Raw genomic sequence first — 27,623 nt, 5'->3', positions numbered from 1 at the left:
ACCATGCAGATAAGGCCTGATCATGTGGGTCTTTCTCATGATTTAAGCATAGCCTGTCCTCCAATGGGGCTGATCTTATAGGGTCACTAAAATATTCTCCTGAACACATAGGAGATGCTCATGGATAAATAGATCATATCCAGATGGGAGAACATTTAGGCCTGGCACCATACTGACTTAGCTGTGGTTAGGGCCATTGATTTAAATGGCCTTAACATGACTGAATCTGAGATGGATTTTTTAGGACTTTCAAGGGCATCATAATCACAGGCCACTAGACAGATGAGAACTGCAGACAGATGACCGATGCAGACATGGGGGGCTTCTGTCTTCACCAGATCCCATGGTGTTTCGCTCCCCCAACATGAAAATACTCCTCTGGGGTGGGAGGCGGCTGGTTGTATGTCTAGGATTCCAGTGTTTGCACTGAGGAGAGATGACACTCAAGAAAGCTATCCTAAAACGCCTGGATAGTAAATTGTAGATTATGGGATTTACAGCAGAACTCAGATAGAAGAAAACACCTAGGAAAGACAACGACAGAAAGACAAAGGGAGAAAAGAAAAGAAAAAGACAATTAGGACCGGAACAGACTGGCAGCTTCAAGCCTGGACGTCGTGCTGGCAATTATAGGCTGGGCAGCTTCTGGGTAACTTAGGGGTGTGGCATTTAGATTCCACATGCCCCCAAGTTGGCTGGAAACCAGCTGAAGCAGCGATGGGGCAGCTTCAATCCACCCCAAATAGAATCAGCTCTTTGCTGCTCCTCTTTGGGCCAGATTCTGTCCAGATTGGGGCTGCAGCATATGGTTGCCATGACCCCAATCTGGCTTTGTCAGGGTGGCTTGAACCCCTTCACACTTTATGGAGCTATAGAATGAAGGTTAGATTTATAAGGTAATATCTTATGGTCCAGTGACTTGGTAATTAAAGGTGCTACTATGGTCCAAAACACATTGCAGAAATAATCCAGGTTGAGATCACGTTAACTGCCCTGGCTCAGTGCTAGAGAATTCTGGGAACTGTAGTTTTGTGAGACATTAAGCCTTCTCTGTCAGTGAGCTCTGGTGCCATAATCAACTACAATTCCCAGGATTCCTTACCACTGAACCAGGCAGTTAAATAATAAATAATAATAAATAAAACTTTTATTTTTATCCCACTTTTCTGTGACGAGACAATCAAAGCGGCTCACAACACATTAAAATCCACATTCACAACATTGTATCCCAAATTCCCCCCTTAAAACAGGATTAAACATGTTACAATTAAAATATCTATTAAAACAGAATTTTACACACACACACACACACACACACACACACACACAAGGACAGAGCGGTGGGCTAATACATGATGTGAGGGGCAGTCATTCTGTGGCCAGGCACTTTATTCAGGAAAGGCCTGCCAGAAGAGATCCGTCTTGACAGCTTTTTTAAAGCTGTCTAAGCTGGCAATTTGATGGATCTTGTTCGGCAGGCCATTCCATAGTTTGGGAGCAATTGCAGAGAAGGCCCTCTGGGAGGTAGCTGTTAGTCTGGTTTTTAAAGGCTGCAATAGATTCCTCCCAGGGGACCTGAGGGTGCGGGGCGGATTATATGGGAGCAGGTGATCCCTCAAATAGGTTGGACCCAAGCCATGTAGGGCTTTAAAGGTTATGACCAACACTTTGTACTGTGCCCGGAAACTAATAGGCAGCCAGTGAAGAGATTTTAGGACGGGTGTTATTCGGTCACTCCTAGTTTTTCTGGCAACCAGCCTGGCTGCCATATTTTGCACTAGTTGAAGTTTCCAGACTTGGCACAAGGGTAGCCCCATGTAGAGCGCATTACAGAAATCAAGTCGTGAAGTTACCAGTGAATGTACAACAGTTTCTAGGTCCTTTACTTCCAGGAAAGGGCGCAGCTGGTGTATCAGCCGGAGCTGATAACAAGTGCTCCTGATCGTCGCATTCACTTGGTCCATCATGTGAAGCGATAGATCTAGGAGCACCCCCAGACTGCGAACACAGTCCTTTGTGGAGAGCGTGACCCCATCTAGGACTGGAGGTTGCAACTCTATACCTGGTTTGGGGGCCCCTACTGTAAGTACCTCCATCAGGGGTCTCAGACTGGATTATTTCTGCAGTATGTTTTGGACCTTTAAAATACTTCAGCTGTTCTTATTCTACCATCAAACAAAAATTAGGGCTGGAAAGAGATTTCATTGGACTCAGCAGTTTTCATGAAAATAGCAGTTTGCACCCTCTAAGTTTTCTTGCAAAGAAATGACCACTTTGCTTTGACTGTGTACTTATATGTGCATTTTGTTGTTGTGTGCCTTCAAGTCATTTCTGCCTTATGGCAACCCTAAGGTGAACCTATCATGGTTTTTCTTCTCATGATTTGTTCAGAGGGGGATTTCCTTTGCCTTCCTGTAAGGATGAGAAAACATAACTTGCCCAATGTTACCCAGTGGTTCTCCATGACTGAATCCTGGTCTCAGGAGCCATAGTCTAACACTTAAACCACTACATCATGTTCTCTGTGAGGTTTACAGGGTAAGAAATAAAATGTATCCCAAACAATGGACATGTGTATAATGTACAAGGCCAAAGTCAGAGAGAACAATAGTATTCCCCATATTTCCTCTTTTCCTTTCCTGGTTGGGAGACATGCAAGGGCAAACAAAGCTGGCTGCTGAACTGTGTGGCCCAAGGAAAGGTCCTCCCAGACTAGGGCAGCAAAGTCAAAGATGTCTCTTAATTGAACCAACCAAGGGCCCATGATATTCTCATGGTAACAGTACATAGAACCATGAAGGAAGCATAATGCAAAATCTGATTTTAAACAATTCTTGGCAAGTTGATGGGAAATCTGACTTTGTGCATAAGCCTGCCCAGTAGGGGGCACATTTTAAAACCCCTTCTTCCAGAATCCATAGAAGCTCATTAGCTTCTTTGGATCTTAATATTTCTATACTGTTGCTTCCAGAGGTTCTTTCCTGTTGTATCAATTTTCATTTAGTATATCTTCTGCCAAAAAGATGACCTTTATTGTTCCAGAGTGATGAAAGGTCAACAGTTCATTAGTAGAAGATGCCAAACCTTCTCCCCTCATGATATCTTCCCAACCACCAGTCCTTTTTCTCAGCTGTTCCCCTCTCCCCACCACCACTGAAGGGCACCAGACTATGGAGATAGGGTGAGTAAAAATTATAGTGTGGGATAGATGTTGGTGGTGAGAGCAGTGGGTCAGGGTGAGGATGTAGTGATCCAATTTCAAGGAAACTCTCCCAGCTATTATAATGAATCTAGCAATCTATTCTGAATCAAATCAAGGGAGTTTGGCAGAACATAACAAAAAAGAAGACATTCCTTCAGTTAAGCAGGACTTTTAATGATTCTTTGGCTGTTTTTTCTTGGTGAGGAATAGTGTTATGATGTGGAACAGTGTAAATTGTTCTTCCTGCTTTGCCTGTGTTCTGCAAACAACTCCATCCTCTTTGAGCTGTTCCAGTGGGGGATCTGTTTTATTCTGTTATGGTGCCAGCATATCTAACATTTCCCAAGAAACTTCCAATAAATCATATACGCACACAGCCAGATAATCTTTGGTACAATATTGTAGCTAACATCTTCAGATTTTACATTAGACAGTAAAGTGCTTAGGTACCTATAATTCTTAGTTATTGGTCAAGAATGCAAAGATGATCCCCTTCCCTTGATTTCTAATGAGATTCTCTGCTTGGCTGAGAAATCCTGCAGGAAAACATTTTGTTTATTACCCTGTATATATTAGAGATGGTCTAGTGGCAACAATAATAGCTTTTGCATATTTCCTGGGTAAAAATGCTGATGTTGGTTTACAATGACATTTGGAGGTCAACTTTTTGTTAACTGTAAGAATCCAAGCAACTAGTATTATTGCACTTTTGCAAATTTTCGGAGTTTCACAAAGTTTTGTACAAGTTTAGTGTTTGGATGATTAATTCTCATCAAAGGTATCCTGGAGAAGAAGACATAGCATTAATTACCCAAATAAAAGTTTCCCCCACCTACTACAATAGAAGAGTGCATTGCTTGGATCACATCCATGAGAACAAGTAGAATTTGGAGATGTTACTTGTGTGTGTGTTTGTGGTGGTAGGGTATCCCACAATCCCTCCCATCAGCATAACCATTTTGGTTGAGATGATTCTCCAAACTGTAATCCAGAATATTAATTTACTAAACTCCTAGAGTAGGAAAAGATGATAACTATCTGGGACCAACTATCTCGGACCAATCAGAATAGATTAATGGTTACTGCTTCCTTTGTGTACAAACTCCCCTGCTACAATTCCTTCTTGTCTTGTAGGCTATCACTGCAGAGGTTGGACAGATGAATCTGATAATTTCAATTACTTGTGCAATTCACTCAGGTCAGTTGATCAGACCAAGCCAATGAAAGAACATGGTTGTCCTCCTCTTTACTCAGAGCAACATGTCATCTAACATATTCCTTCTGTAGGGGAGTGCAAGATTACCTTGTCATTCTTTAGTATCTGAAGTGGTGGTGATAGCAGCAATGCCAAGGATAGCTCTTTTTTAGAGAAGGCAGAGATGGTGGAATACTACAGATTATTATTTTTAAAAAATTGTAAAGTGTACTGTCTTGAAATATAGATGGAATTTCTTTTCATTTCAATGTTCATTGGTATTCGGGTCATCCTAGTGAACCATGTCCTCACAGAAGCTAAATCTCTCTTATTAGTATGTAGACTTGCGTATTGCTGTAAAATTGTTATGAATTATCAAGACAGCAAATAGATGCTATCATGTACAGTGGGCACATGTTGTTTTTTAAAGGATGAGGCATGTCATGCAAGTGTCACCTGCTGAAATTCTCTCTTCAATTCAACCATGTAAGATCCAGGAACATGCTCCTCTTTTTCCAGTGGGCACCTTGCTACCATGTTTAAAGAACAGAAGGAAGAAATAATTTTCACTTGCTGCTCCTAGGATTCAAGACAAATTATTCAGAATAAGGGACAAAAATAATAATTTTGTTTTGTTATTTGTTTTCCTTTCAGCAGTTGACATTAAAATAATGACATTTTCCCCTTCTAAATTTCTATCAGCTTATTCAAAGAAATTTTATTTTACCACCTTAGATCCTTTTAAGAAGGCAATTAAGACGGATCTCTTCTGGCAAGCTTACCCACCTGACCCTGTATAGGAGCCTTATTAAATGAAATGTTCCACTCCTTTGATTATGAATACCATGCTTGTTATGATTGTTATGCAATTTTATTAATAATGTTAGTATTTTATTGAGTGTATATTTGTATTTGTAATTTGTATCTATTTTATTGGATGTAATCCCGCCTCAATCCTAAGGGAGAGTGTTGCATTCATTTGCTGCTTGGCATCAGGCAGCTTGTTCTAATGAGCTGATTCTGCATTTCACTCAAAGCAGAAGAAAAATTACCTGATACCACATGGATTAAGTTGAAAATGTTGGCAAGAGGTTCTGTCCAATTTTCGACAAAACTGTAGAAAAGTCGGTCCATATGGAATGGAGCCCAACATATTCCAAAAACAATTACTAGGACAACTGTAAGACACAAGAGAGAGACAAAGTGGGTAGCAGAGAGAGAAAGAATGGGAGAGAGGAGAACCAACACAGAGAGATTGTTACTCTGCTGTATTCAACCAGACAATTCTGTAAAATAAATGAACACCCCAGATGGTTTCCCAGCTCATCAAATGGAAATATAATGTGATTGTGTTTTGTAACATTTATTTTCTTCCATTCTGTTCTGCCCACACATGATAACATTAACTAACAGTAAAAGGTTTAGTTCTGCAGTGATATTAGTCTGCTGATGGTCGGTAGAGTGACATAGATTTTTTCCCTTTTTATTACTGTGTTGCCTTTTCCAGATAAAATACATCAGCTGTTCTTTAAACTTTTCAAGTTGTATTTCTCAGTCTTCCTATTAAACTCTTTGAATCTCTTCTGAAATTAAGATAGGATATGTTTCTTTTTTTTTTTTTAATGAATGAATAAATAATGCAAACCATTAATCTGGAAGTGCGTGAAACATAAAATGCTTTTTTACCCCTGTTTCCCCAACCATGGTGAGAGTGCAGAGGTGCCATCCCAAATAGTCATTGTCAATATTTATTGATTAGCCCATAGGCCATCTCAAAGTACCACAATACAGAATACAAGATACAAAATAGATAAAATTCTATATAATTTTATATAAAACTCTGTGTAAAACTCTAAATAAGAGTTATATAAGAGAACATAAGAGTAAAATAAGAATAAAACTATAATAAAACTATATAGATATAAAACTATATAGATACAAAACGAAGAAATCACTCTATAAGACTCTGTGTAAAAAGTTAAAAAAGATATATGGATAGATTAATAATAATAATAATACAAAAGTCAGTAATACGATAAACAGTTGGAATAAAGTTACAATCATACATCAAAATTCTTCATCACCCTTTCAATTTACCCCAATCAACCCCACATATCTAGATCTTAGGTGTATTGCTTTGCTTAAATATCAAGCTGTAATGAAAGATATTTTTGAGTCTTGACTGCTCATGAAGTATGTTGTTCTAATGTGGGTATCCCAGTACATTGTTCATTTGATATATGGACCGAGATACAGGTCTTTTTCCTGCTGGTATAGTTAGAACTTAAATAATATGTGAGCTATAGCCTCAATTTCATAATCTCCACAAATATAGATTCGCTCATTATAAGGAAAGCCATTAAATCTCCCAAACCTTACCATGGTATCAAGCTATTTGACTCTGGCTCAGGTTAATACCTCCCTCAGGTGTTTTGGCATTTAAATGTTTAGGTAGTTTGCTAATTGAAAGGTCTGTTTGTATTGGCTTCTCAAATGTTGAGACAGAGCTTGTTTTACCACTGAGATGGGATTTAGATCCCAAACGTCCGCTGAGTATAAGAGCATAGGTATCACTTTACCTTTAAGTACTTTAATTATTGGAGATAGGGAACCAGGGTAATTATGTGTTTTGAGTTTAAGTATAAGATTCGTGTGTGCCTTTGCTGTAAGAGAACTCCTTTGGTGATGACGTAACCAGGATCCATTCTCAGAAAATAATACACCAAGGTAGGAAAAGGTCTTCACTTGTTCTATTGCCTCACCCTCTAATTGCCATCTATGTCTCTGCTCTCTTTTACCAAACACCACTACGTTTGACTTAGATTTGTTAATGGATAAAGAATTATCCTGAGAACAACAGCTGAATCTTCTTAACAATCTACGCAAGCCAACTTGTGAGTAAGATAACAACCCAATAGAAATTGACAACTATCTGGCTTCCCCTTGGCAAAACAAGACCAGCTGTAGTTATGAATGCATAACTACATATTCACTCCTGATCGGATTCCCTAAACCTACCTAACAGCCAGCAGCTATACTGAACAATGGAGTACTTCTGGTAAATCAGGGTGCAGAAGGATGACATTTAAAGCCCCTCCTACTAACAATCTCCAGTGTGATGAGGAGCTACAACAGGATGTTGTTTCTGATTGTTGCACTGCAGATTGATGGTGGAAAGGGGCTAGAAATGTCAACTTGCAGTGCTTCAATCACTAGCTGAACAGACTTCTATTGCTTGGTGAAGCTGTTGGAAGTTAATGTAGGTTTGGGGCAGGACTTTTGAGATTGTAGTAATAGTGCCACAGTCATAAACACAAATGTTGAATAGCTTTGAATGCATAAGATTAGCATAAGTGCTCACAACTGCTGTACAGGATGCCAGCCTGTTTTCAGGTTCACATCTCATGTAACTACCATTTATACTCTTGTATAAGTTGAGAAATTTAAGTCAAAAAATTGACTCCAAAAAAATCTATGTCGATTTATACATGGGTCAATACAGTAAATCACCCCGATTCTTTTCCCAGCCAGGCTGTCTCCACGGGGAAGGCAGCTGATCATCCCCACAGCCTCTCCCCAGCTGACCCTCAAGTTATCCGTTGGCCATATAAGATGTCATGCTCAGCCAGGCTGAGGACTTGGAGGCTGCATTAAGAGTACAAACTAACAAGTGGGTTAAAGTGGTGGGGAAAATTGGTTGGGGAGAAAAGAAAAATATAAAAATAATTGTAATTGAAAAAGAATTTTCTTAAAGTGACAATAGCAGGAAACTATACCCAAAGTATTCAATATACAATAATGGAAAAAAACAGTAATAGTAACAAGAGAGAGGGGGGAAATTAATTGACAGACAGAAGCAAAGCAAATAATACCACGGAGACCATCACTAGAATTTAAATCATCAGACTCAAATTCAAACATTTTGGAAGCAATCAAAAAAAAAATGAGACAAATATAAGACAGGAAATAAAAGATTCTAGAAATGAATTGAGAAAAGACTTTAAGAAGGAAATTGAGGAATTAAAAGATTCGATAAAAGGAATAACAGAAGAGATAAGAGATGTAAGAAAGAAAGTCGTGAAATTGGAAATGAAACCCAAAGAATTGGATAAAGTTTCAAAAAACATTTTACAAACACAAACTCAAGAAAAAGAACTGAGCAGAATGAAAGAGGTTAAAGACAGGAGAAAAAGTATTAAAATAAGAGGCCCGAAGGAACAATACAATGAAAAGTTATATGAAAAAATAGTGCCAGCAAAATTAAATGATTGCTCCACGGAATACCTGGATGTTGCTGTTGATAAGATCTTCCAAATTATTTCATCCGCAGCAAAAAAAAAAAAAAAAAGAAAAAAGAAAAAGAAAGAAAAAAAAAAGAAAGAAACCTCTCAAGGGATATTGTTGTATATTTCACAAGAGAAAGAATCAAGGATAAAATAATTCAAGAAGGTTATGACAAAAAGTTAATAATTGATGGAATTGAGATTAAATTGTTCAAAGAGGTCCCAGGAGAAATATTAGTAGAAGAGACTATTTGATGTTGACGAGAATGTTACAAATCAAAAATGTTAGATATACATCAAGAACCACTAGAGGGAATTTCCTTCACCTGGCAGCAAAGCCAGTGCAAGATTGACTCCATGGCAAAAGCAAAGATCTTCCATAATAGATGGTTTAAAGAGGAAGAAAGACTCCACCAGGATCTTCAAGAAAATAAAAAGAAGAAAAAAGAAAAGACAGAAGAAAAAGAGAAGGAGAAAGAAAAAGAAGATGGACAGAACCCAGAAGAAGAAACAATAGAGTCAGGAAGAGAAATAGACATAGAAGAAGAAGATGTTCTTCCTGGAGCAGTCGGTGGAGAAGATCGAATGGAAGGTGAAGAAGAATCAGAAAAAGAAGGAGAAGAGAAAATAGTAGAAAGAGAGGAAGAAATTAATAGTGGAGAAGAAGAAGAGGAAGAAAGAGAAAGAGGACCACAGTAAATTTTAAGTTTAAATTTAAAACCAGAAATGAGGGAGTTTGTTCCACTATCGAATAGCCCTTATTGTCAGGAAGTTCCTCCTAATGTTGAGGTGGAATCTCTTTCCCCGTAGCTTGCATTCATTGCTCCAGGTCCTAGTCTCTGGAGCAGCAGAAAACAAGCTCGCTCCCTCCTCAATATGACATCCCTTCAAGTATTTAAACAGAGCTATCATATCACCTCTTAACCTTCTCTTCTCCAGGCTAAACATTCCCAACTCCCTAAGCTGTTCCTCATAGGGCATGGTTTCCAGGCCCTTCATCATTTTAGTCATCCTCCTTTGGACACGCTCCAGTTTCTCAACATCCTTTTTGAATTGTAGTGCCCAGATCTGGACACAGTATTCCAGGTGGGGCCTGACCAAACAGAATAGAGTGGCACTATTACTTCCCTTGATCTAGACCAGTGGTTCTCAACCTTCCTAATGCCGTGACCCTTTAATACAGTTCCTCATATTGTGGTGACCCCCAACCATACAATTATTTTCATTGCCACATGCAAATATGTATTTTCCAATTGTCTTAGGCGACCCCTGTGAAAGGGTCGTTCGACCCCCAAAGGGGTCCCGACCCACAGGCTGGGAACCACTGATCTAGACACTATACTTTTACTGATGCAATGTAAAATTGCATTGGCCTTTTTAGCTGCCACATCGCACTGTTGACTCATGTTCAACTTGTTGTCTGCTTAGACTCCTAGATCCCTTTCACACATAGTTTCATTCAGCCAGGTGTCCCCCATCCTATATCTGTGCATTTCATTTTTCTGCCTTAAGTGCAGTACCCTACATTTCTCAGTGATGGCTTTCATTTTGTTAGCTTTGGCCCAGGTTTCTAGTCTATTCAGGTCATTTTCTATTTTGATCCTGTCCTCTGGGGTATTTGCTGCTCCTCCTAATTTGGTGTCATCTGCAAATTTGATAAGTATGCCCCCAATTCTGTCATTCAAGTCATTGATAAAGATGTTGAATAGCACTGGGCCCAGGACAGAGCTCTGTGGGACCCCACTGATCACTTCTCTCCAGGATGAAAAGAAGCTATTGTTGAGCACCCTTTAGGTTCGGCCAGTCAACCAATTACAAATCCATGTAACAGTTGCCTTGTCTAGCCCACATTTTACAAAAAAAAAAAAAAAAAAAAAAGGGGGGGGGGCAAAAACATAAAGAAATAAATAGGAAAATATTTAGAGAAAGTTGCAAAAATTAAAATAAAGGATGAAGTAAAACAAGCGATAAACCAAAAAAATCTCAAAACAAGAAATCAGAGATGCAATCAGAAAAGTAAAAAGTGGAAATACCCCAGGGGTGGATGGTTACACAATGTTATATTATAAAATGTTTGAAAACGAATTGATTGAGCCACTACAAAAAAATATTCAACAATATATTCAAAGAAGGAATTCCAAATTTGTGGCAAGAAGCCAACATACCTCTAATTCCAAAAGACGAAAAAGACCTGTATCTACCACAAAACTTCAGACCAATATCATTGCTACATACAGATTACAAATTATTTACAAACATCATAGCTGAAAGAATAAAGAAAGTATTAAAAGAATGTATCAAGGAAGATCAATGTGGCTTCTTACCTGATAGGCATGCTAAGCAAAACATAAGAACAGTAGATTAAGTAGAATATTATCATAAAAACCTAGGCAAAGAAGCAGCAATGATGTTCTTAGATGCAAAAAAGCGTTCAACAACTTGAATTGGGAATATATGTTAAAATTAATGCAAAAATTAGATTTTGGTGATAATATATTGAATTGGGTGACAGAAATCTATAAGAAACAGTCAGAAAGAATTATAATAAATGGAAATGGAACAGATGAATGACAAATTAATAAAGGAACAAAACAGGGTTGCCTGTTATCGCCTCTACTCTTAATAATGTGCCTAGAAGTATTATGTAATAAGATAAGGGAAGACACTTAAATTCAAGGAACAAGGATCAAAGGAAGAGAATTACAAATTGGAGCCTATGCTGATGACATTATGATGATAACAGAAGATCCATCAGAAGAAGCACCAAAGGTACTAGAAATAATTAACCAATTCGGGGAATGTGCTGGACTCAAAATAAATAAAAATAAATTGGTTACAATAACATGTAATATGCCAAAAATAAATCAAGAGATAGTACAAAGGAAAACACGGATTCAAATAAAGAAAAAAGTCAAATATTTAGATATATATATTACCAACATAAATAGGGATCTCTTTGATAATAATTACAGAATGGTGTGGCAAGAAATTTCCCACCTGGAATATTGTGTCCAGTTTTGGGCACCACAATTTAAAAAGGATGTGGAGAAACTGGAGAATGTCCAAAGGAGAGCAACTAAAATGGTGAAGGGTCTGGAAGCCATGCCCTACGAGGAACGACTTAGGGAGCTGGGGATGTTTAGCTTGGAGAAGAGAAGGTTAAAAGGTGATATGATAGCCCTGTTTAAATATTTGAAGGGATGTCATATTGAGGAGGGAGCAAGTCTGTTTTCTGCTGCTCCAGAGACTAGGACCCGGAACAGTAGATGCAAGCTACGGGGAAAGAGATTCCACCTCAACATTAGGAAGAACTTCCTGACAGTAAGGGCTGTCCGACAGTGGACACTACTCGGAGTGTAGTGGAGTCTCCTTCCTTGGAGGCCTTTAAACAGAGTCTGGATGTCCATCTGTTGGGGATGCTTTGATTGGGATTTCCTGCATGGCAGGGGGTTGGACTGGATGGCCCTTGTGGTCTCTTCCAACTCTGTTATTCTATTATTCTATGATTCTATACTAGAATATTATAAAAATAGATGGACAATATAAATATTTGGTAAAGAAGGTATAAATCAAGTTAAATGTAAGAAGAAAAAATGTGTTTTTTTGTGATTATGAAGCAAAACAATTAAAATAATGTGTAGTTTTAGCAACTATCTAGAAAAATACTTGGAAGATGTGAGATAAAGAAATGAGAAAACAAATTTGAGAAATAATGTATCTAGGCTGTATTTATGCTAAAGCAACAACAGCAAGGAAAAGAAAATTGGGCAGGGGAAGGGAAGAGATTCATGAAATTTGTATGGAAGAGGATGTTATTGAAATCTGTGTCTCCTTTTTAAAAAAATGATGTGTATATATATATATATATATATATATATATATATATTATTTTTTTAAAAAGAGTCTCAGTTGGAGGCTGAGCCTGAAGCTCAGCCAGGCCCTAGTTCTACTCTGCCAGCTCCAGCAGAGTTTGTGCTATGTCAGGAGGTTCAGCAGCCCAGCCTCCCAGCAGCAGAGATTCCAGGCACATGAGATATGGAAGAGCAGTATGCCAAGATACCTACTTTTAGCCCATGAAGGTCTGAAAGGGGGTGCCTCCGCCAGTCACAGAGACTTTATGAGAAACGCTCAGCAATTGGGAAGCATTTCTGATCATGAACAGGGAAATATGAATAGGTGCAGCACACTGAGATCCTTTGTCAGAGATTATCTGAGCTTCTTGGCGAAAGCATGTTTCTCTCTGACTCCCTTTGTCTTCTTGGCTTGAAACCTTGATTCTTGGGCTGCTGATGGATCATGATTACCTGGAACTCTTGACCTTGGGATTGCATTGCTAAACCTGCCTTTTCAGAATCCTTGACCCTCGGACTGCCTGACCACTCTCTAACTGGAATTTGACTTGGTACTTTGGAACTGTGTTTTGTTTCTCTTGTTTGCAAAGACCTTTTACTTTGTTATAAATATCTGCCAGTCTGTGTGAGCAGTTATCAGCATTCTCGGCAGCATTCCCGGACATAAAAATCCACACTTTTAGTCCCAAAAGTTGACCTCAACTTATACACAAGGTCGACTTATAGTTGAGTATATACAGTATGCTGCTCTAATTACAAATATGGTGCAGGACTGAGCATATTATTTTAGCAAAAATTGCTAACATAGACCTGGTACAGAAAGGCAAAATGTGGCATGGCATTGTCGTCACCATGCAGACGCTGCCTAACCCTAGTACGTACTGGTAGCAGCAAAATGGCAGCGCCCTGTCTACATGGGCGCTGCCATTACGACGTGATGGACGAATAGCCTCCGCAAGTTGCTCCGCGCTTGTGACGTCATGAGTGCACCATTGGCGCACTTGGGCGTCATAAGCGCAGAGCAAAAAGAACCCGCTTTTTGAAGGTTCTTTTTCCGCCGGTGGGAAGCCGCGCGGTTTGCCCACTGCATTTTCCCCTCAGCGGAAAACTAGGCACCGGTAGACCACCCTTTTGGGGCGGTCTGTACTGGACCATATTTACAGATAAATAATTTAATAATTAACACTGCACGTAATGCTTAGACTTGTCAACAATGTCTTATATGTAAACATTCTCCTTTGATATGATTGCCAAGTCATATCTGACTGTAGGGGGCAGTGCTCATCTTACTAAGCCGAGGGACCTAGTGCTGTCAAAGATGGCTCCATGGTCATGTGGGCAGCATGACTGCATGGAATGCTGTTACTTTCCCATTGAAGTGGTACCTATTTATCTACTTGCACTTTTACATGCTTTGAAACTGTTAAGTTGGCAGAAGCTGGACTATACATCATAAACAGAAGTCTAGCTATTTGTGCCTTGCACCACTGCAGATGTTCCTATATTAAAGATGAATAAAAATGTTTGGCTGTAGTTCAGCATCATATCTCTCCCTCCAGATTTGGGTGCATTTAAGAGTGCACAGAGAGGCATCTTGCCTAGCTTTTCAATCTTTCTTGAACACTTTTCCTTTTGAGATTTGCCGGAACAAGCATGCTCAAAATGATTTCACAAGTGTTTAAATAGATATCTGAAGGGATGCCTTATTCTAATAGAAAATTCAGCTTATGTCACTGTACATATTTTAATGACTTTGCTACTCAGCATTTGATGATACAGAATGAGATAAAATTAACAATGAAATCTTATGCATTTTTGTTTGGAAGAAATTCAACCTGTAGTCAATGGGGTTTCCTCCTAGATAAGTGAACACAGGATTACAACAAAACTCTTCTATCCCCAAGGTGCCAAGGCCAGGAAATCATGGCATTGTGTTTGTGGCTACTTCAGTCATAATAGTGAGCTCTCCAGATTATACCTTCTTTTCTCAGGATGACATTAGCTGTCCAGAACAGGATGACAAATGTTCAGAGCAAGACAAGTGGCATCCTGCATCAGGATGTCACCTGGTGTGGGGTATGGGGTATGGGGACAGGGCTTGGGGTGGAGTCAAAAGGGCCCGCTCCCAATTACCTGCCCCATGCAGCTTTACTTCAGAGTAAAGGCATGTGGGACAGGGATGGGGAGTGTGCTGGGTCCTCACCCTCCCTGTCCTGCATGACTTTACTCTAAAGTAAAGACATGCAGGGCAGGGATGGAGAGGAGTTGGGCCCTCTTACTCCCTGCCGCACATTGTGGCATGCAGCAGGGGGATGGGTGGTGCTCACTGGGTGTCATCCTCTATTCTGTCGTGTTACCCCTCCCCTTCAGTAGTGTTGCCCGGTGCAGTCTGCACCCACCACACCCCTGTAGTGATGCTACTGAGCAAGAGCATGTATCTATTTTTTGCTTCCCTCCCTTCCTGAATCCAAAAGACCAATTAAGATTTTGTGTTTCATATCTATCTGAATGAAATACAGCTGTCTCCCAAAGACACTCTTTTACACTGAACTTCTTCACATTAATTCAAAATTATCAAATACCATTATGTTACTTACATAGCATCTTAGTGACAGACTTTCTGGATGGTCTTTTAACATTCATTCCCATTTCTTCTGCTTCCAAGGAGCGGTCTCCTCTCAGCTAATAACAGGGGAGAAAAGCTAATATTGAAAGCTAATCAACAGGGGAGAAAAGCTAATATGAAAGCTAATATTGGAATGTATCAGATGACATCTTTAATAACGAGTCACAGAAGGATTCATACCTTCATGTTTTGCTACTATTCTGACCAGCCACTCCAAACAAAACAAACCATTTTCTGGTATTTTCAGCAAATTGAGATTTTCACAATTGGCACTTTATTAAATCTAGGACTGCAAGCATGTTGTGCCAATCCTCACTGCTGGAAGTTGCCCAAAGTACTAGATGCACAATAATGATGATAAGAGAGGCAGTGGGTGAATTGAAGAGAAAAGACATGGAGATGTGTGATGTGTGACAGATATTTGTATATGAATGAATCTGCTATATTTGGAATCACAAGGAAGTGACAAATGTGTTATAGTCACATAAAGCAAAATAAGACAAAGTGAAAACAATGAGGGAGGGAGAAAGTGCTGTAATAAGCTATATATTTGAACATATCTCAAAATCATCCCTTTCTGAACATGAAAATCATCAACAACAACAACCACAGATAGGCATATCAGAAATAAGAAAAATCAATTAACTCTATTAATTAGCCAACTAAAACCATGTGCATGCTTTGATCCAAAATAAATTATTCACAGATTTAAGTAAATCCCACTGATTTAAGGGGATTAAAGGCCAGAACAGACAGCCCTGAAGGGGCGGCTTGAAGCTGCCCCTTCCGAATGTGGATTGAGACTGCAGAAACACAGACCATGGCCCCAGTCTGACCAAAAAAGGAGCAGCAAAGATCTGCTCCTTTTTCAGCCAGTAAAAAGCCAGCTTTTCTGATCCCATCAAAGCCTAAAGCCAGCTATGTGACACTCCAGCAGCATGTGGTGTGTAAACACCTTGCCGCTGGAGTGTCACGAAGCTGTCCACACGTAAATGACCAGGGCAGCTTCAGGGCAACTTGCAGACTTGTGGCATCAAAACACCATGCCCCAAAGCTGCCCAGACGGTGGCATAAAAGGGCCATCTATTTGGCCCATAAGAACAGTTTTTCGAAAATAGACCAGTTTTGATTCATCTCAATGACTGTTCATTTTTCAGCTAAGAGAAAAAGAAAATTAAAAATTTCATCCCATGTTGAAATTTCATCTCATTAAGCATATGATATGTATAATGGACACTATTGGTTGATTATATAATGGACAAAATAGAAAGGTTCAAATTATTTCCAAATTTGAATGAGCTGCATGGAAAGAAAATATAAAAATTCCTATTCTAGGTCTTGCATACAACATTTTATTTGTGACTGTGTGGGTAAGGAGTGGAAACCAAGTTGGGGTGTTCAAAAGGTACCTCCATTTAAACCTTTTCTTGATTTTCAAAAAAAAAAAAAAATAGTTGGCACACAGGAGAGAAATAGGAAAGGGGGATTCCGAAATACCCAGGTAAATTTGTATAAAATACCATAGAGTTGGAATAGACCACAAGGGCCATCCAGTCCAATCGCCTGCCAGGAACTCACAATCAAAGAACCCCCATCAGATGGCTATCCACCCTCTGTTTAAAGACCACCAAAGGAGACTTCACCACTCTCTGAGTGAGTGTGTTCTACTGTTGAACAGCTCTTACTGTCAGGAAGTTCCTCCTAATGTTTCGATAGGAATCTCTTTTCCTGTAGCTTGCATCCATTGTTCTGGGTCTTATTCTCTGTAGCAGCAGAAAATAAGTTTCCTACCTACCTGTTCTTATCACACTTCTTTCAGAAACAGTGAACAAGCAATTTCAGAAACTTTGGCCCGTTACAGATGGGCATTACAGTACAGACTGGGTCCGTACTAGGGTTAGGAAGGGGGGTCACTTCTTGACGCCCCTAACCCTAGTACGGACCCAGTCCGTACAAAACGGCGGCGCTCATTCCACACGGGGGCCGCCATTACGACGTCACCACTGCGCCGCCTCAAAACGAGGCTGTGACATCGTCACACCGTGTGAGGGCGCCCAGAACACCCTTTCCGTGGCACAAGAAGGCGCTCCGAAACAGAGCTCCTTCTGGGGTTTGCGTCACTGGGCGCAGCCTTTACATGGCTGCGCCAGCGACGCAGAGGAGAAAGGGGCCAAGCAGCCCCTTTCTCCTCCTCCCCACCGCCATCGGGTGTCCTCGGGGCTTGAAGCCCCGAGGACATCCCTTTCCAGGCTGTGGGGAAGCAGCCTTTTGCCGCTTCCCCGTGGCCTGGAAAGCGGCAGATCGGGGCCTCAGAGGCTGCCGTTGTGGCAGCTGAGGCCCCAATACAGTGGGGAAAGGGCTGGTTGCAGGCCACCCCAAAGGGGCAGTCTGTAAAGCGCCAGTGAGTCATTGGGGTTCATTTCTAGTAAGCATACCATAGGCTAATCTAGTCTAGCTTGTTTGTCTGATTGCTTATTGTTTTAATTTCTAACCCAGGGTCATTGTTTATGTGTATAATTACCAACAGCAAAATACAACAAAAAAGGTTTTTAACAGCAACAGCCCAAACCTAAGTTCATCCTTCCTATGCAACTCAGAAGCTGATCCTAACCATATGTATTTGGAAGAAGGTCCTGTCCCCTTGGATTGGAAACAGACTTAGGCCTTGTCTGCACAGGCCAAGAGACCCATTTCTCCCTGTTCTGGTGCTGTTCTGATCGGACAATGCATATCCCAAACCCCATTTTTGGTGCAAGTTGTCCAGATGATATCTGGCATGTTCCATATCAGAACCAGGATATAACAAAATTAAAACACGTTTTAAAAATTAGCTGTTGCTCCGGATCTTCTGGGAAGATCCAGAGCCCTCCATTCCCATGCCTTGGTGCATTCACCACTGCCATGAGTTGCTTGTTCTGAAGTCAGCACAAAGTGTGCAGCCATGTGACTGTTGCTTGGTGCCTCGTTCTGGCCTCATAAACAAGCAACTCATGGCAGTGGCGAATGTGACAGGTGACCCAGCGGGATGCCCACAAAGACAGCCACCACACCATGGGAATGGAGGTCAAGGTAACAAGGCAGGTCAGGACAGTTGCAGGGCCAGGATATTCAGAGCTATCCCTGGATATCTGTCCCTGGCCAGTGCAGACAAAGCCTCAGCTGAATTTGGGACAAAAGAAACCAACAAGACTTAAATCATAACTAATGTATTCCATCATTTTCAGCAGCAATAAAATTCAATTTATTTAATCTGGATAAATCCCTGTTATTGTCACAGGTCTGGATTTGATGTTGTTGTTATTGTTGTTGTTGTTGTTGTTGTTAATTATCTTTATAAATTACCACCTCTGCTATCAGGGTGTGGGGAGATGTGCAATACAAATATGATTCTTCATAAAACAAAGCAATATGCAACTCATAAATAAGAAATACCCTACCCAGAAATAAGATTTGACAGCAGCGTTAAGATTAACATTGAAGAAAGACAAAACATGATACAGAATTAAAATCTGAAGAGAGCTGCCAGGTAAAACAGCCCAGGGTTATAATCTTAATTGTGCTTAATGTTCACTGCATTATGCCTACTATTTAATTTAACTCTGTTATAAAATAAAAAGAACTAAAAAATAGGCCCAGAATATACCTAATACTAACTGTAATTTTTGAGGAAAAAAATATGATGATAATACAAAGGCAATTACTTGTTTATGTTAATAATGATTAATCATTCTGTAGGTGGCAGAGAACCTTTACAGTGTTTTGCAAAGATTGTTAAGCAGTACTTGCTTTTTACAAGGTGTCAGCTGTATTTTGTTATATGGAAAATAATGTAAGGTGAGGCAGCGTTCTAAAATTGGCCAAGAAGAAATTAAGAAGATACCTTTTGTCTTACAGCACAATAGATGTTTCCTGCTAATTCTATGGGCTCAGTTTCCTCTTGTCCATATGTTTCAGTCTATATGATTCATCACATGTCATGCACTTAGAAGAAGTTTTTAAATTATGGTCAATATAAATTCACTCTGTCATGTATCACCTGATTACATTATTCAGCTGTGGAATGTATATATCAGAAAATGTTTTTAATTCTTTTTTTTTAAATTAATACATGTTGAGTACCATAAATATGCAAAGCTACTAAAGACTGTCAAATTTGCTGAATGCTTCACTGTCTATTTTGTTGTTGTGTTCAATATTTATTCTAGCAAAAGCTGTGGCATACAGATAGTTGTGTAAAGGTAAATGTAGTCCCTTGACATGAATATCTAGTTGTAACTGACTGTAGGGGGTGCTGCTCATCTCCATTTTGAAGTCAAAGAGCCAGTGTTGTCTGAGGACTGCTCTGGTGGTCATGTGGCCAGCATGACTGCACTGAACACTGTTATCTTCCCACTGAAGTGGTTCCTATTTATCTACTTGCACTTTTACATTCTTTCAAACTGCTAAGTTGGCAGAAGCTGGGGCTAGTGATGGGAATTCACTCTGTCACATGGGTCTTCAGCCTTGAACTGCTCACCTGCTGATCTTGCAATCATTAGAGTTAGTGTCTTAACCACTGAGCCACTGTGTCCCCCTAATCCTAAACATACTTACCAGTAAGTACCATTGAACACAGTGAGTCGTAGTACTCAGTAGACATGCATAGGACTGCATGGAAATTGTTCAGGAGGATTAACAACTAAGGCTAATACAAATAACTTAGCTGTACATTGAAGAGTCATGATTTCATCTGTAGAGGTAGTCCCTGTTCTGAGGAAAATTTCCAAGCATTTCAGATCATCATTTCATTTGGATGACATAACCAAACTATTTACATTCCATTTGACTGCAGCGGAATTTATTTATTTATTTATTTAGGTATTTATATAAATATTTATGCTGCTCTGCAATGGAAATTTTATTTGTGAGGAAGACAATTAGAGTTTAGTGGTGGTTAGTCACAAGGAGACTAAGAGGTTTTTCAGACCAGTGCTTAAGCACTGGTAAATCACTGCTAAAACATTTAGGAAGCATGTGTGTTTGAAAGCTGGACACGCTTCCTAAATGTTAGGTAATCGTCAGCTCCCCTCCAGCATCCCTGAATCGTTTAAGGAGTAGCCATTTTCTATGAACAGAAACTTCAGGGATGCTAGAGGGGATCTGACGATTTCCTGACATTTAGGAAGCATGTCTGGCTTTCACACACATGCACTTCCTAAACATTTTAGCGGCAATTTACCAATGCTACTCCACAGTAAGCACTGGTCTGAAAATCTTCTAAGAGAGCAAATGAATTCCGAATTCTCTATTCTTCTGTTCTTCTGAATAGTAACCAAAATGACTAAACTAAAGTTATCACACTTTAAACATATAATGAACTGACATGACTAATTGCATAAATTGATAAATGCTTAGTAAAGTGGCAAGCAGTAGGATCTTTGCAGCTCTGCAATGGAAATTTGTGCCGCACTGCAATGGAAATGATGGTTTGTTTGCTTATGACCACAATATAAGTTGATTGACTAACATAAGGAAGACACAATATCAAGCTTGCAAAAACTGAGCAGGACTGTTGTTAGCCAGTGGTTTCCAAGGCATATGATATTCTTTTGTTGATAGCTACAAATCAAAGAGCAGTTCTGGTCTCAGCTCAGCCGTATCTAACTCAAGCAGATGACAATATCATTAGCTCTCCTTTCCACCTTCTGAATAAAAGTGAGTGATCTTTTATTGTGGTTATAAGGTAAAGTCAGCAAACATCAAAGAAGGAACTTATGTCTGGATCATTTAGCAATCATGAACACACACACCCTGTTGTACTCTGTGCACTAGTCCATGCTGTTTATGACACTGCTATTATTTCTGGACTACCTGATGGATTTGCTAGCCAGACCATCTGAAAAGGCATGACTGCAAAAGTGAATGGTCAAATAAAGAGCAAATCTTCATTTAAAATATCAGTATGCTACTGGAAATAGAAATGTTTTTGCAGTTCCTAGAATGATTATCATTTGTAGATGTGTATCAACATTCCTCCACAACTGCCAACTCAAAGTGTGCTGCACAGAGTGATTGATACAAAGGAGGACAGGTGAGAACTGTCATTAATGGATGCACAGAGGAAAGGGGGCAGGATGAGAAAAACTGATCTTGATAAAAATGCTTTAATTTTATTGTATGTCCTATACTGTGGAACTGAGTTCTGAGCAAAACATGGGGAGATGACAAAAAGGGGCTGGCCATTCATCTTTCATTATAGAACACAGCACTGTCTTTGAAGGGCTACCTGATCCAAGTCCAGTTTCAATAGACAGAAAGAACCCCAGAGAAGTGTTTGGGATTTTTACACAGACTATCAAACTTTTAGCATTTGGAACTGAATCTTACAGACAGTTCCTGTTAGAGCAGACCCAATGCATCACTTGTTGAATGGTGAACCTAAACCTATTGATTCAATGACTCTTCTCTAGCTGGGATTAGGATTCAGGTCCTAGCCATTAGATTAGACAATGCACAGGTCTCCCACACCCAACTTTTCCCATGTTGGTGGTGCATTCTACTTCTAGTTAAATTATAATAGTCAAATCTCAAATTTTACCTATGTACATAACCTAGAATATAGAAATGTCAAAAAAACAAAACAAAAACAAACCACTTGTATTCTTACGTGTTTTCATTTTGGAAGATACAATGAATCAATAATTTATTATTACGGCATACAGCCAGTACAAGATAAAATACAATAATGATGACCAAACATCCGTAAAAATGATACTCTCAAAATGAGCTTTTACAAACACGTCATTTTGATTGATTGATTGATTGATTGATTGATTGATTGATTTTGGAAGATACCTAGTGCCCATCCTTAGCACATGGCAATCCAGGTCTGAACAGAGGCTTGTATGTACATGAGGAAAGTGCTGTTTCAATTTTTACAGATAAAAACTGCAGAGTATAGAAAATAGTACAAACCAAATAGCTCTAAAGGAAACCACCAATCAATATGGGTGACTATGGATAAGAGCCCTCCAAAGCTTTTACATACAATTTGTGAACTTTTTGTCCCTCATGAATCATCTATCATTAAAAAAAAGTGCATCCTTTTAAAAAGGGTCAAAGAGACAATACAGATTTGTATTAAATTGCCATGTAGTAATTGGCATATATACATTCAAATTTATAAATAATGACTATAAATTTAATAGAAATACAATACTTTTCACCACACTAGTGCTACCAGGTGATATGTATGCCTCCATCTTGCTGCCCAGAAGATGGTAACTGTTGGAAGACAACTTCAAGATATCTCCTCACCTTTTTTCCTGGTTCTTTATTTTTTAGAAACTAGTTTTGGACTGGGCAGCCTTTCAAACAGTGGATATCATCAAATGGAGGACAGTCCTCTGTAAAGTAGGACACACGACCACCATGATCTTTCAGCACAGGGCACTGATTTTAGAAATTATATTACACAAGACATTACTTTCAGGGCAGTTAGACTGATAGTTTGAATAAGTGACATGGGTATATAGATCAAGGATTCAATAAACAGGGAAGTGGCTCATTTCTTTTTACTCCACTTGAGTGGCAGCAAATGTTGAGCAAAAACAACTCATACCTTCTTGCTTCAGCATAGATTTATTGAGCTTTTTCTGAGACTGCCACTTTGATTTCCTACAACACACTTACAGTTGGTCTCTAAATGGCAGACAGTTATCAAATTCCAATAGACATATAACATGTTTCATCATACTATATTGCAATTTTTTTTTTGTATTTTTGGATTGAAAAATTGTTTTAGGGACATTCAGCACTAATTGCTTGGTTAGGAAAGGTACATTTGATCTCTTTTTGTGTAACTCTGCTCTACACACTTCAAGATTTACCTGACATACTTATGGCAGATGGTTGGAATATAAGAGCAATCAGCAGTGGCTTTCGGCCTGTCTTTAAAATTTTCAAGGTTTTGTTTAAATGTTTGTTTTTGGTATACCACAGAAACCATCCTTTTCACTGAAGCACTACCATTTGTGTCAATTTTTGAGTATGATTTCTGAGCAGGTGAATGATCAGGAACTCATAACAGTGGGGAAAATTACAGTTTTTGCTGCAATAGTGAGGAAATGGCTGTGTTTGTTATTTTTTCTTTACTGATCCAAGGTGGAGATAAAGGTACGTACTGTATGTCTGTTTTAAGATTTGATTCTTCATGATTTCTTCATACTCAGATCTTCACTTTTAAAGAAAAAGCCTATTGTAAAACTATGGGCAAAACTTTGTGTTCTGCTTTCAGAGTGATCAGCCATGATCCAAGTGGATTGCACTGGTCTGGATTGCATTCCTCATGTCTGAAAATGAGTGACTCCCTGCAGCCCTCCATGGAGTCTTAAAAATGTTCCAAAGTGTTTCCCAGCCTGTGGCTGGTTTTTAGAGTTTGTGGAGTGCTGCAGCAGTGGGGATTGGGGTCTCATTTTGTATTTTATATTTTAAAGAAGCTGTCCAGGGTGCTGAACACTACTCACTAAATAGATTTCAAACAATGGATTGCTCCTTCGAATTTCAAGGTAATACTGATGTGAAAGCCACTGGCTGACAGTAGGCTTTGGGATCAAGGGGGAGTTGCCAATTCTGGCAGCCTTAATCTGGTCCTCCTATAGCATCCAATAGATTTTCTTCATTATCTTTTTCCAGAACCAAAGCCTTATATATATATTCTCAGAATAGAGGTTTGGACACTTCCTGCTTCATGTTACATGTGAAAATTTGAACAGTTTAGGGTGATATCTTATGTAGAATGAATTGTGAACCAGGCATATAAAGAAAAATAAAGAGTATAGGGAGTCTCCTTCTCTGAAGATTTTTAAACAGAGACTGGATGGCCATCTGTCAGGAGTGCTTTGATTGTGTATTCCTGCAGGGCAGGGAATTGGGATGGCCCTTGTGGTCTCTTCTAACTCTATAATTTTTTATGCTATACATTTCCATTAATAAAAGGAATTATTCATTTCTACACATGGATCCTAGATCAAATCATGCCTGAATTTTTCCTGGAGGCCAAGACAACTAAACTAGGGTGTCATACTTTGACTACATTATGTGAAGGCATGACTTTCTAGAAAAGACAACTCAATCAAGTAAGCCATGGTCATGAGCCTTCAGGATCTGAACTGGGGACAGGGAATTTGAAGGTATCTCATTCATGAAGTCACCATGAGTCAAAGTTGATTCAAGGGCAGTTTGACAACAACAAACTTAAATCTACATTTTATGGACCCATTGTAATCATTCTACCTGGATTACATCATAGGTAATATTTAAATTAAATGAAATAAATAAAGAAAGAAAGGGGAATCTTTTAAACCCCCCCCCCCTTTTTTTTTTTCTAAGTACACCTCACATCAGCCCCAGACAGTATAGTTAATGGTGGTTGGGGTGAATCGTAGTTGAACAACTTTTGGATGATCACATGCTTCCCTGGTTTATGTATATGATTTTATAATTGTCTTCTGTTAATGAAGTCAGTTGAATATACCCTGATGTCATGATACATGCCAGAGGGAAGAAAAAAGTGTGCCAAAGGGTGAAATAACAAAACAAAAAAAAATCCTGTAGTTTTGGAAAACAGTAAAAGAATTCCTTGCATCATAGACTGGGTGAAATACTTAACACAGTCTGTTTCTCATTAACTCCAGAAGAGATTTCATGAATATGTTATTTCATTTTAATAATAATAATAATAATAATAATAATAATAATTTATTTGTATCCCACCTCTCCCACAGGATCGATTTTAAACAAGTCATTATCAGAAAAGTATTCAATTGAAGCTGTGAGATGATGTCTTTTACAGCCTTATGAGTTTTGATCTTTTTAAAAAACTCTTAAACTATACCTTCTACATATATGAATAGAGAGGGAATAATTCTATGACAATGAACAAACAGTAAACAAAGAGGGCAATTACTTGTGTAAAGTCAGTGGAACATCCTTCTTTGTTTCCCTTGACATAGTGATTCCTTTCATATGTCATGAATCTATCCTGCAATCATTTTAGGCTTAGTTGCTCTTCTTCCTATCTGCTTAAAAAGTAGGCATATGAAAAGTTTGCTCATTTGTTTCTACTGAACAAATCTGGGGTATTTGTGTGAACAAGTGAAAGACATATTGGAGTTTATCAGACAAGGGAAATTGGAAGTATAATCCAATGACAATCCAAACGCAATCATGGGGTTTAACATTATTGTGTGATAGACTACCACATGTAATTTTGGGCAATGGGAAGTCAGTCTGAACGCAATCATGGGGTTTCACATTATTGTGTGATAGACCAGCACATGCAATTTCCAGCAATGGCAAGCTATTTTCAAGCAATGGGAAGTTAGTTCGAACGCAATTTGAATTCATATAAATTCGCTGAACTAGCGAATTCACGTGAATGTGTTCTGGCTCCACTTTCTTTTCATTTGAAATTAAGAGACATTCCTCATTTGTGGCTTCCAGTATCCTATGCATAGGAAAAAAATAATACAATTTTAGATATATTCCTATAAAACAAGAATGGGGAACATGTGTTAGACTACAATTCACATCAGCCTAAACAGTGGAGAGGATAGTATGTGGTCATCATCTGGAAATCCACAAGTTCCTCTGCCCTGACATGCATACTTATGAAGAAAGAAGTGAAAGAGGTGGAACACACTGAATGTATTTAATATTTCATTTTAAAATTTTAATAATAAGAAAAATCAGAGGCTCTGTTTGTTGGTACCTTAAAATGCAGAAAGGGGTAAAAAGCAGTGGGGAATGAAATATAAGTTTATAAGAAAGTTTGCTAGAGTACAAAATGAAATTATAAGTGAGTCACGGTATAAACAGGTTTAGCAAGTTGGTATCTGTAACAAATTGACAATGCATTTTCATCCCCATTTTGAGGGGTATAGTCTTAAAAGATGTCTAAGAAATGCACTCGGTAAACTAAGTAAAAACAAAAAATATGGGGAAAATTGATAAAATATTAAATCCCCTTACCCACATTATGGAATGTCAATAATAATAATGGTAAATCAGTAAAAGTTTATTTTTAAAAATGGGGTAGTATCAGAGCTTCAAACCATTACTTTTGGAAACTACCATACCCAAAATCGCCCAACCAGTATGACCACTGCTGGTTGGGGGATTTGGGGAACTGCATTTTTAAAAAAACACCAACAAAAATTTCCAAACTCTGGTTGACATGATGCGATGGATTATGAAAGAAAGCTACACATAAGTAGAACACAATTTAGTCAGGACTCACTTTCAGCCCCATCAGGCAGTACAGCACACTGATGACACTCATTGGCAGGACATAAAAGAGAAAAGAGGTTAGCTGGATAATACAGTTGTAGATCCACATGGGCTTGACCACAGCACATGTCTCAGAGCCAGGAACCTCTGTTTGATTTGGAAAATATTGCTTTACAATGCCATGGATGCTGGTGTTGGGAAGAGAAAAGAGAACAGACAGGAGCCAAAGGGCAATGATGATCCTCACAGCACGTCGTCTTGTGCTCTTCAGCTTGGCTCGGAAGGGGTGAAGGATAGCCACATATCTCTCTACACTCACTGTAGTGACATTCAGGATAGAGGCAAAGCATACAGTCTCAAAGAGTGCTGTTTTAAAATAACAGCCAACTGGTCCAAGCAAGAAGGGGTAGTTGCTCCACATTTCATAGACTTCCAAGGGCATCCCCAAGAGTAAGACCAGCAAGTCTGAAATAGCGAGGCTGAAGAGATAGTAGTTAGTGGGAGTTTTCATGTTTCTGTGCTTAAGAATCACAAGGCACACTAAAAGGTTGCCAGACACTCCAACTATGAAGATCATAGCATAAACCCAAGACATAGGCAGGAAGAGGGGGCTCCGTTTTGGTCCATATAAAAAGGCAAGGTACTCCTCAGTGCTATTGAAGTATCTCCTTATTGGCTCTACTTCTTCTTCCATTTTGTGAAGACATCGAGAGATGTTGATCCAATCCATTGTAGATACTGTGAACAAAAACCCACTTGTCTAGGTTTGATTTCACTTAGGTTGTCTGAGATGTGCTTGTTCCAGATTGCTCTCTATTCCAAACAAAAATAAGAAGGAGAGTGGGAGACAGAGCGAGAGGAAAAGAAAGAGAGGTAGGGGAAATAAAAGCCAGATAATGTCCTTTCAGACTTGAAAGCTTAAAAGCACTGTGAGAAGTGTGTGTGTGTGTCTGCCTTTGCTATTATAACTGTTCCCTCCTGAAGAGTCCCTTCAACAGCAAGCTCCTCCTTTCACATATACTCATTGGCTAGCCACATGAATCAATTCATATGTTGATCGAGCTGGTCTTGGCTACTTGTATCAGCTTTCCTCACAGATACATATACTGAGCAGTTGTACAGGTGGGAGGGATGGAGCCTTGCTTTTGAAATTTTTGATCTAAGATGCCTGTAAAATACTGATCCTTGTTAGAGGCTG

At 39.1% G+C, this 27,623-nt stretch overlaps 1 protein-coding gene across 1 annotated transcript; it reads right to left on the bottom strand.

Moving 5' to 3' along the window:
- Nucleotides 1–264: 264 nt before the first annotated feature.
- NMUR2 (neuromedin U receptor 2) lies at nt 265–27,158 on the bottom strand. Its single transcript, XM_089501772.1, has 4 exons — nt 26,436–27,158; nt 15,129–15,213; nt 5,450–5,575; nt 265–524 (listed from the first exon to the last, which is right to left on the bottom strand). Exons 1-4 carry the CDS (start codon nt 27,153–27,155, stop codon nt 265–267), a joined length of 1,191 nt encoding a protein of 396 aa, XP_089357898.1. The 5' UTR covers nt 27,156–27,158.
- Nucleotides 27,159–27,623: the final 465 nt, after the last annotated feature.

This window comes from Sceloporus occidentalis, unplaced genomic scaffold (assembly GCF_023333645.1).
Source record: "Sceloporus occidentalis isolate IW3139 unplaced genomic scaffold, rSceOcc1.0.p SCAF_1, whole genome shotgun sequence".
NCBI classification, from domain to species: domain Eukaryota; kingdom Metazoa; phylum Chordata; class Lepidosauria; order Squamata; family Phrynosomatidae; genus Sceloporus; species Sceloporus occidentalis.
This window is presented reverse-complemented; position numbering and strand designations above follow the sequence as displayed.

Excerpts from the sequence above, each read along its gene's own strand:
- NMUR2 (XM_089501772.1), bottom strand. The coding sequence starts at position 27,155 with ATGGATTGGATCAACATCTCTCGATGTCTTCACAAAATGGAAGAAGAA. Across the intron at positions 15,214-26,435 it reads ACTGCCTGATGGGGCTGAAA|CTGAGAGGAGACCGCTCCTT; the intron begins GTGAGTCCTGAC and ends CCCTGTTATTAG. Across the intron at positions 5,576-15,128 it reads GTCTGTCACTAAGATGCTAT|TTGTCCTAGTAATTGTTTTT; the intron begins GTAAGTAACATA and ends TGTGTCTTACAG.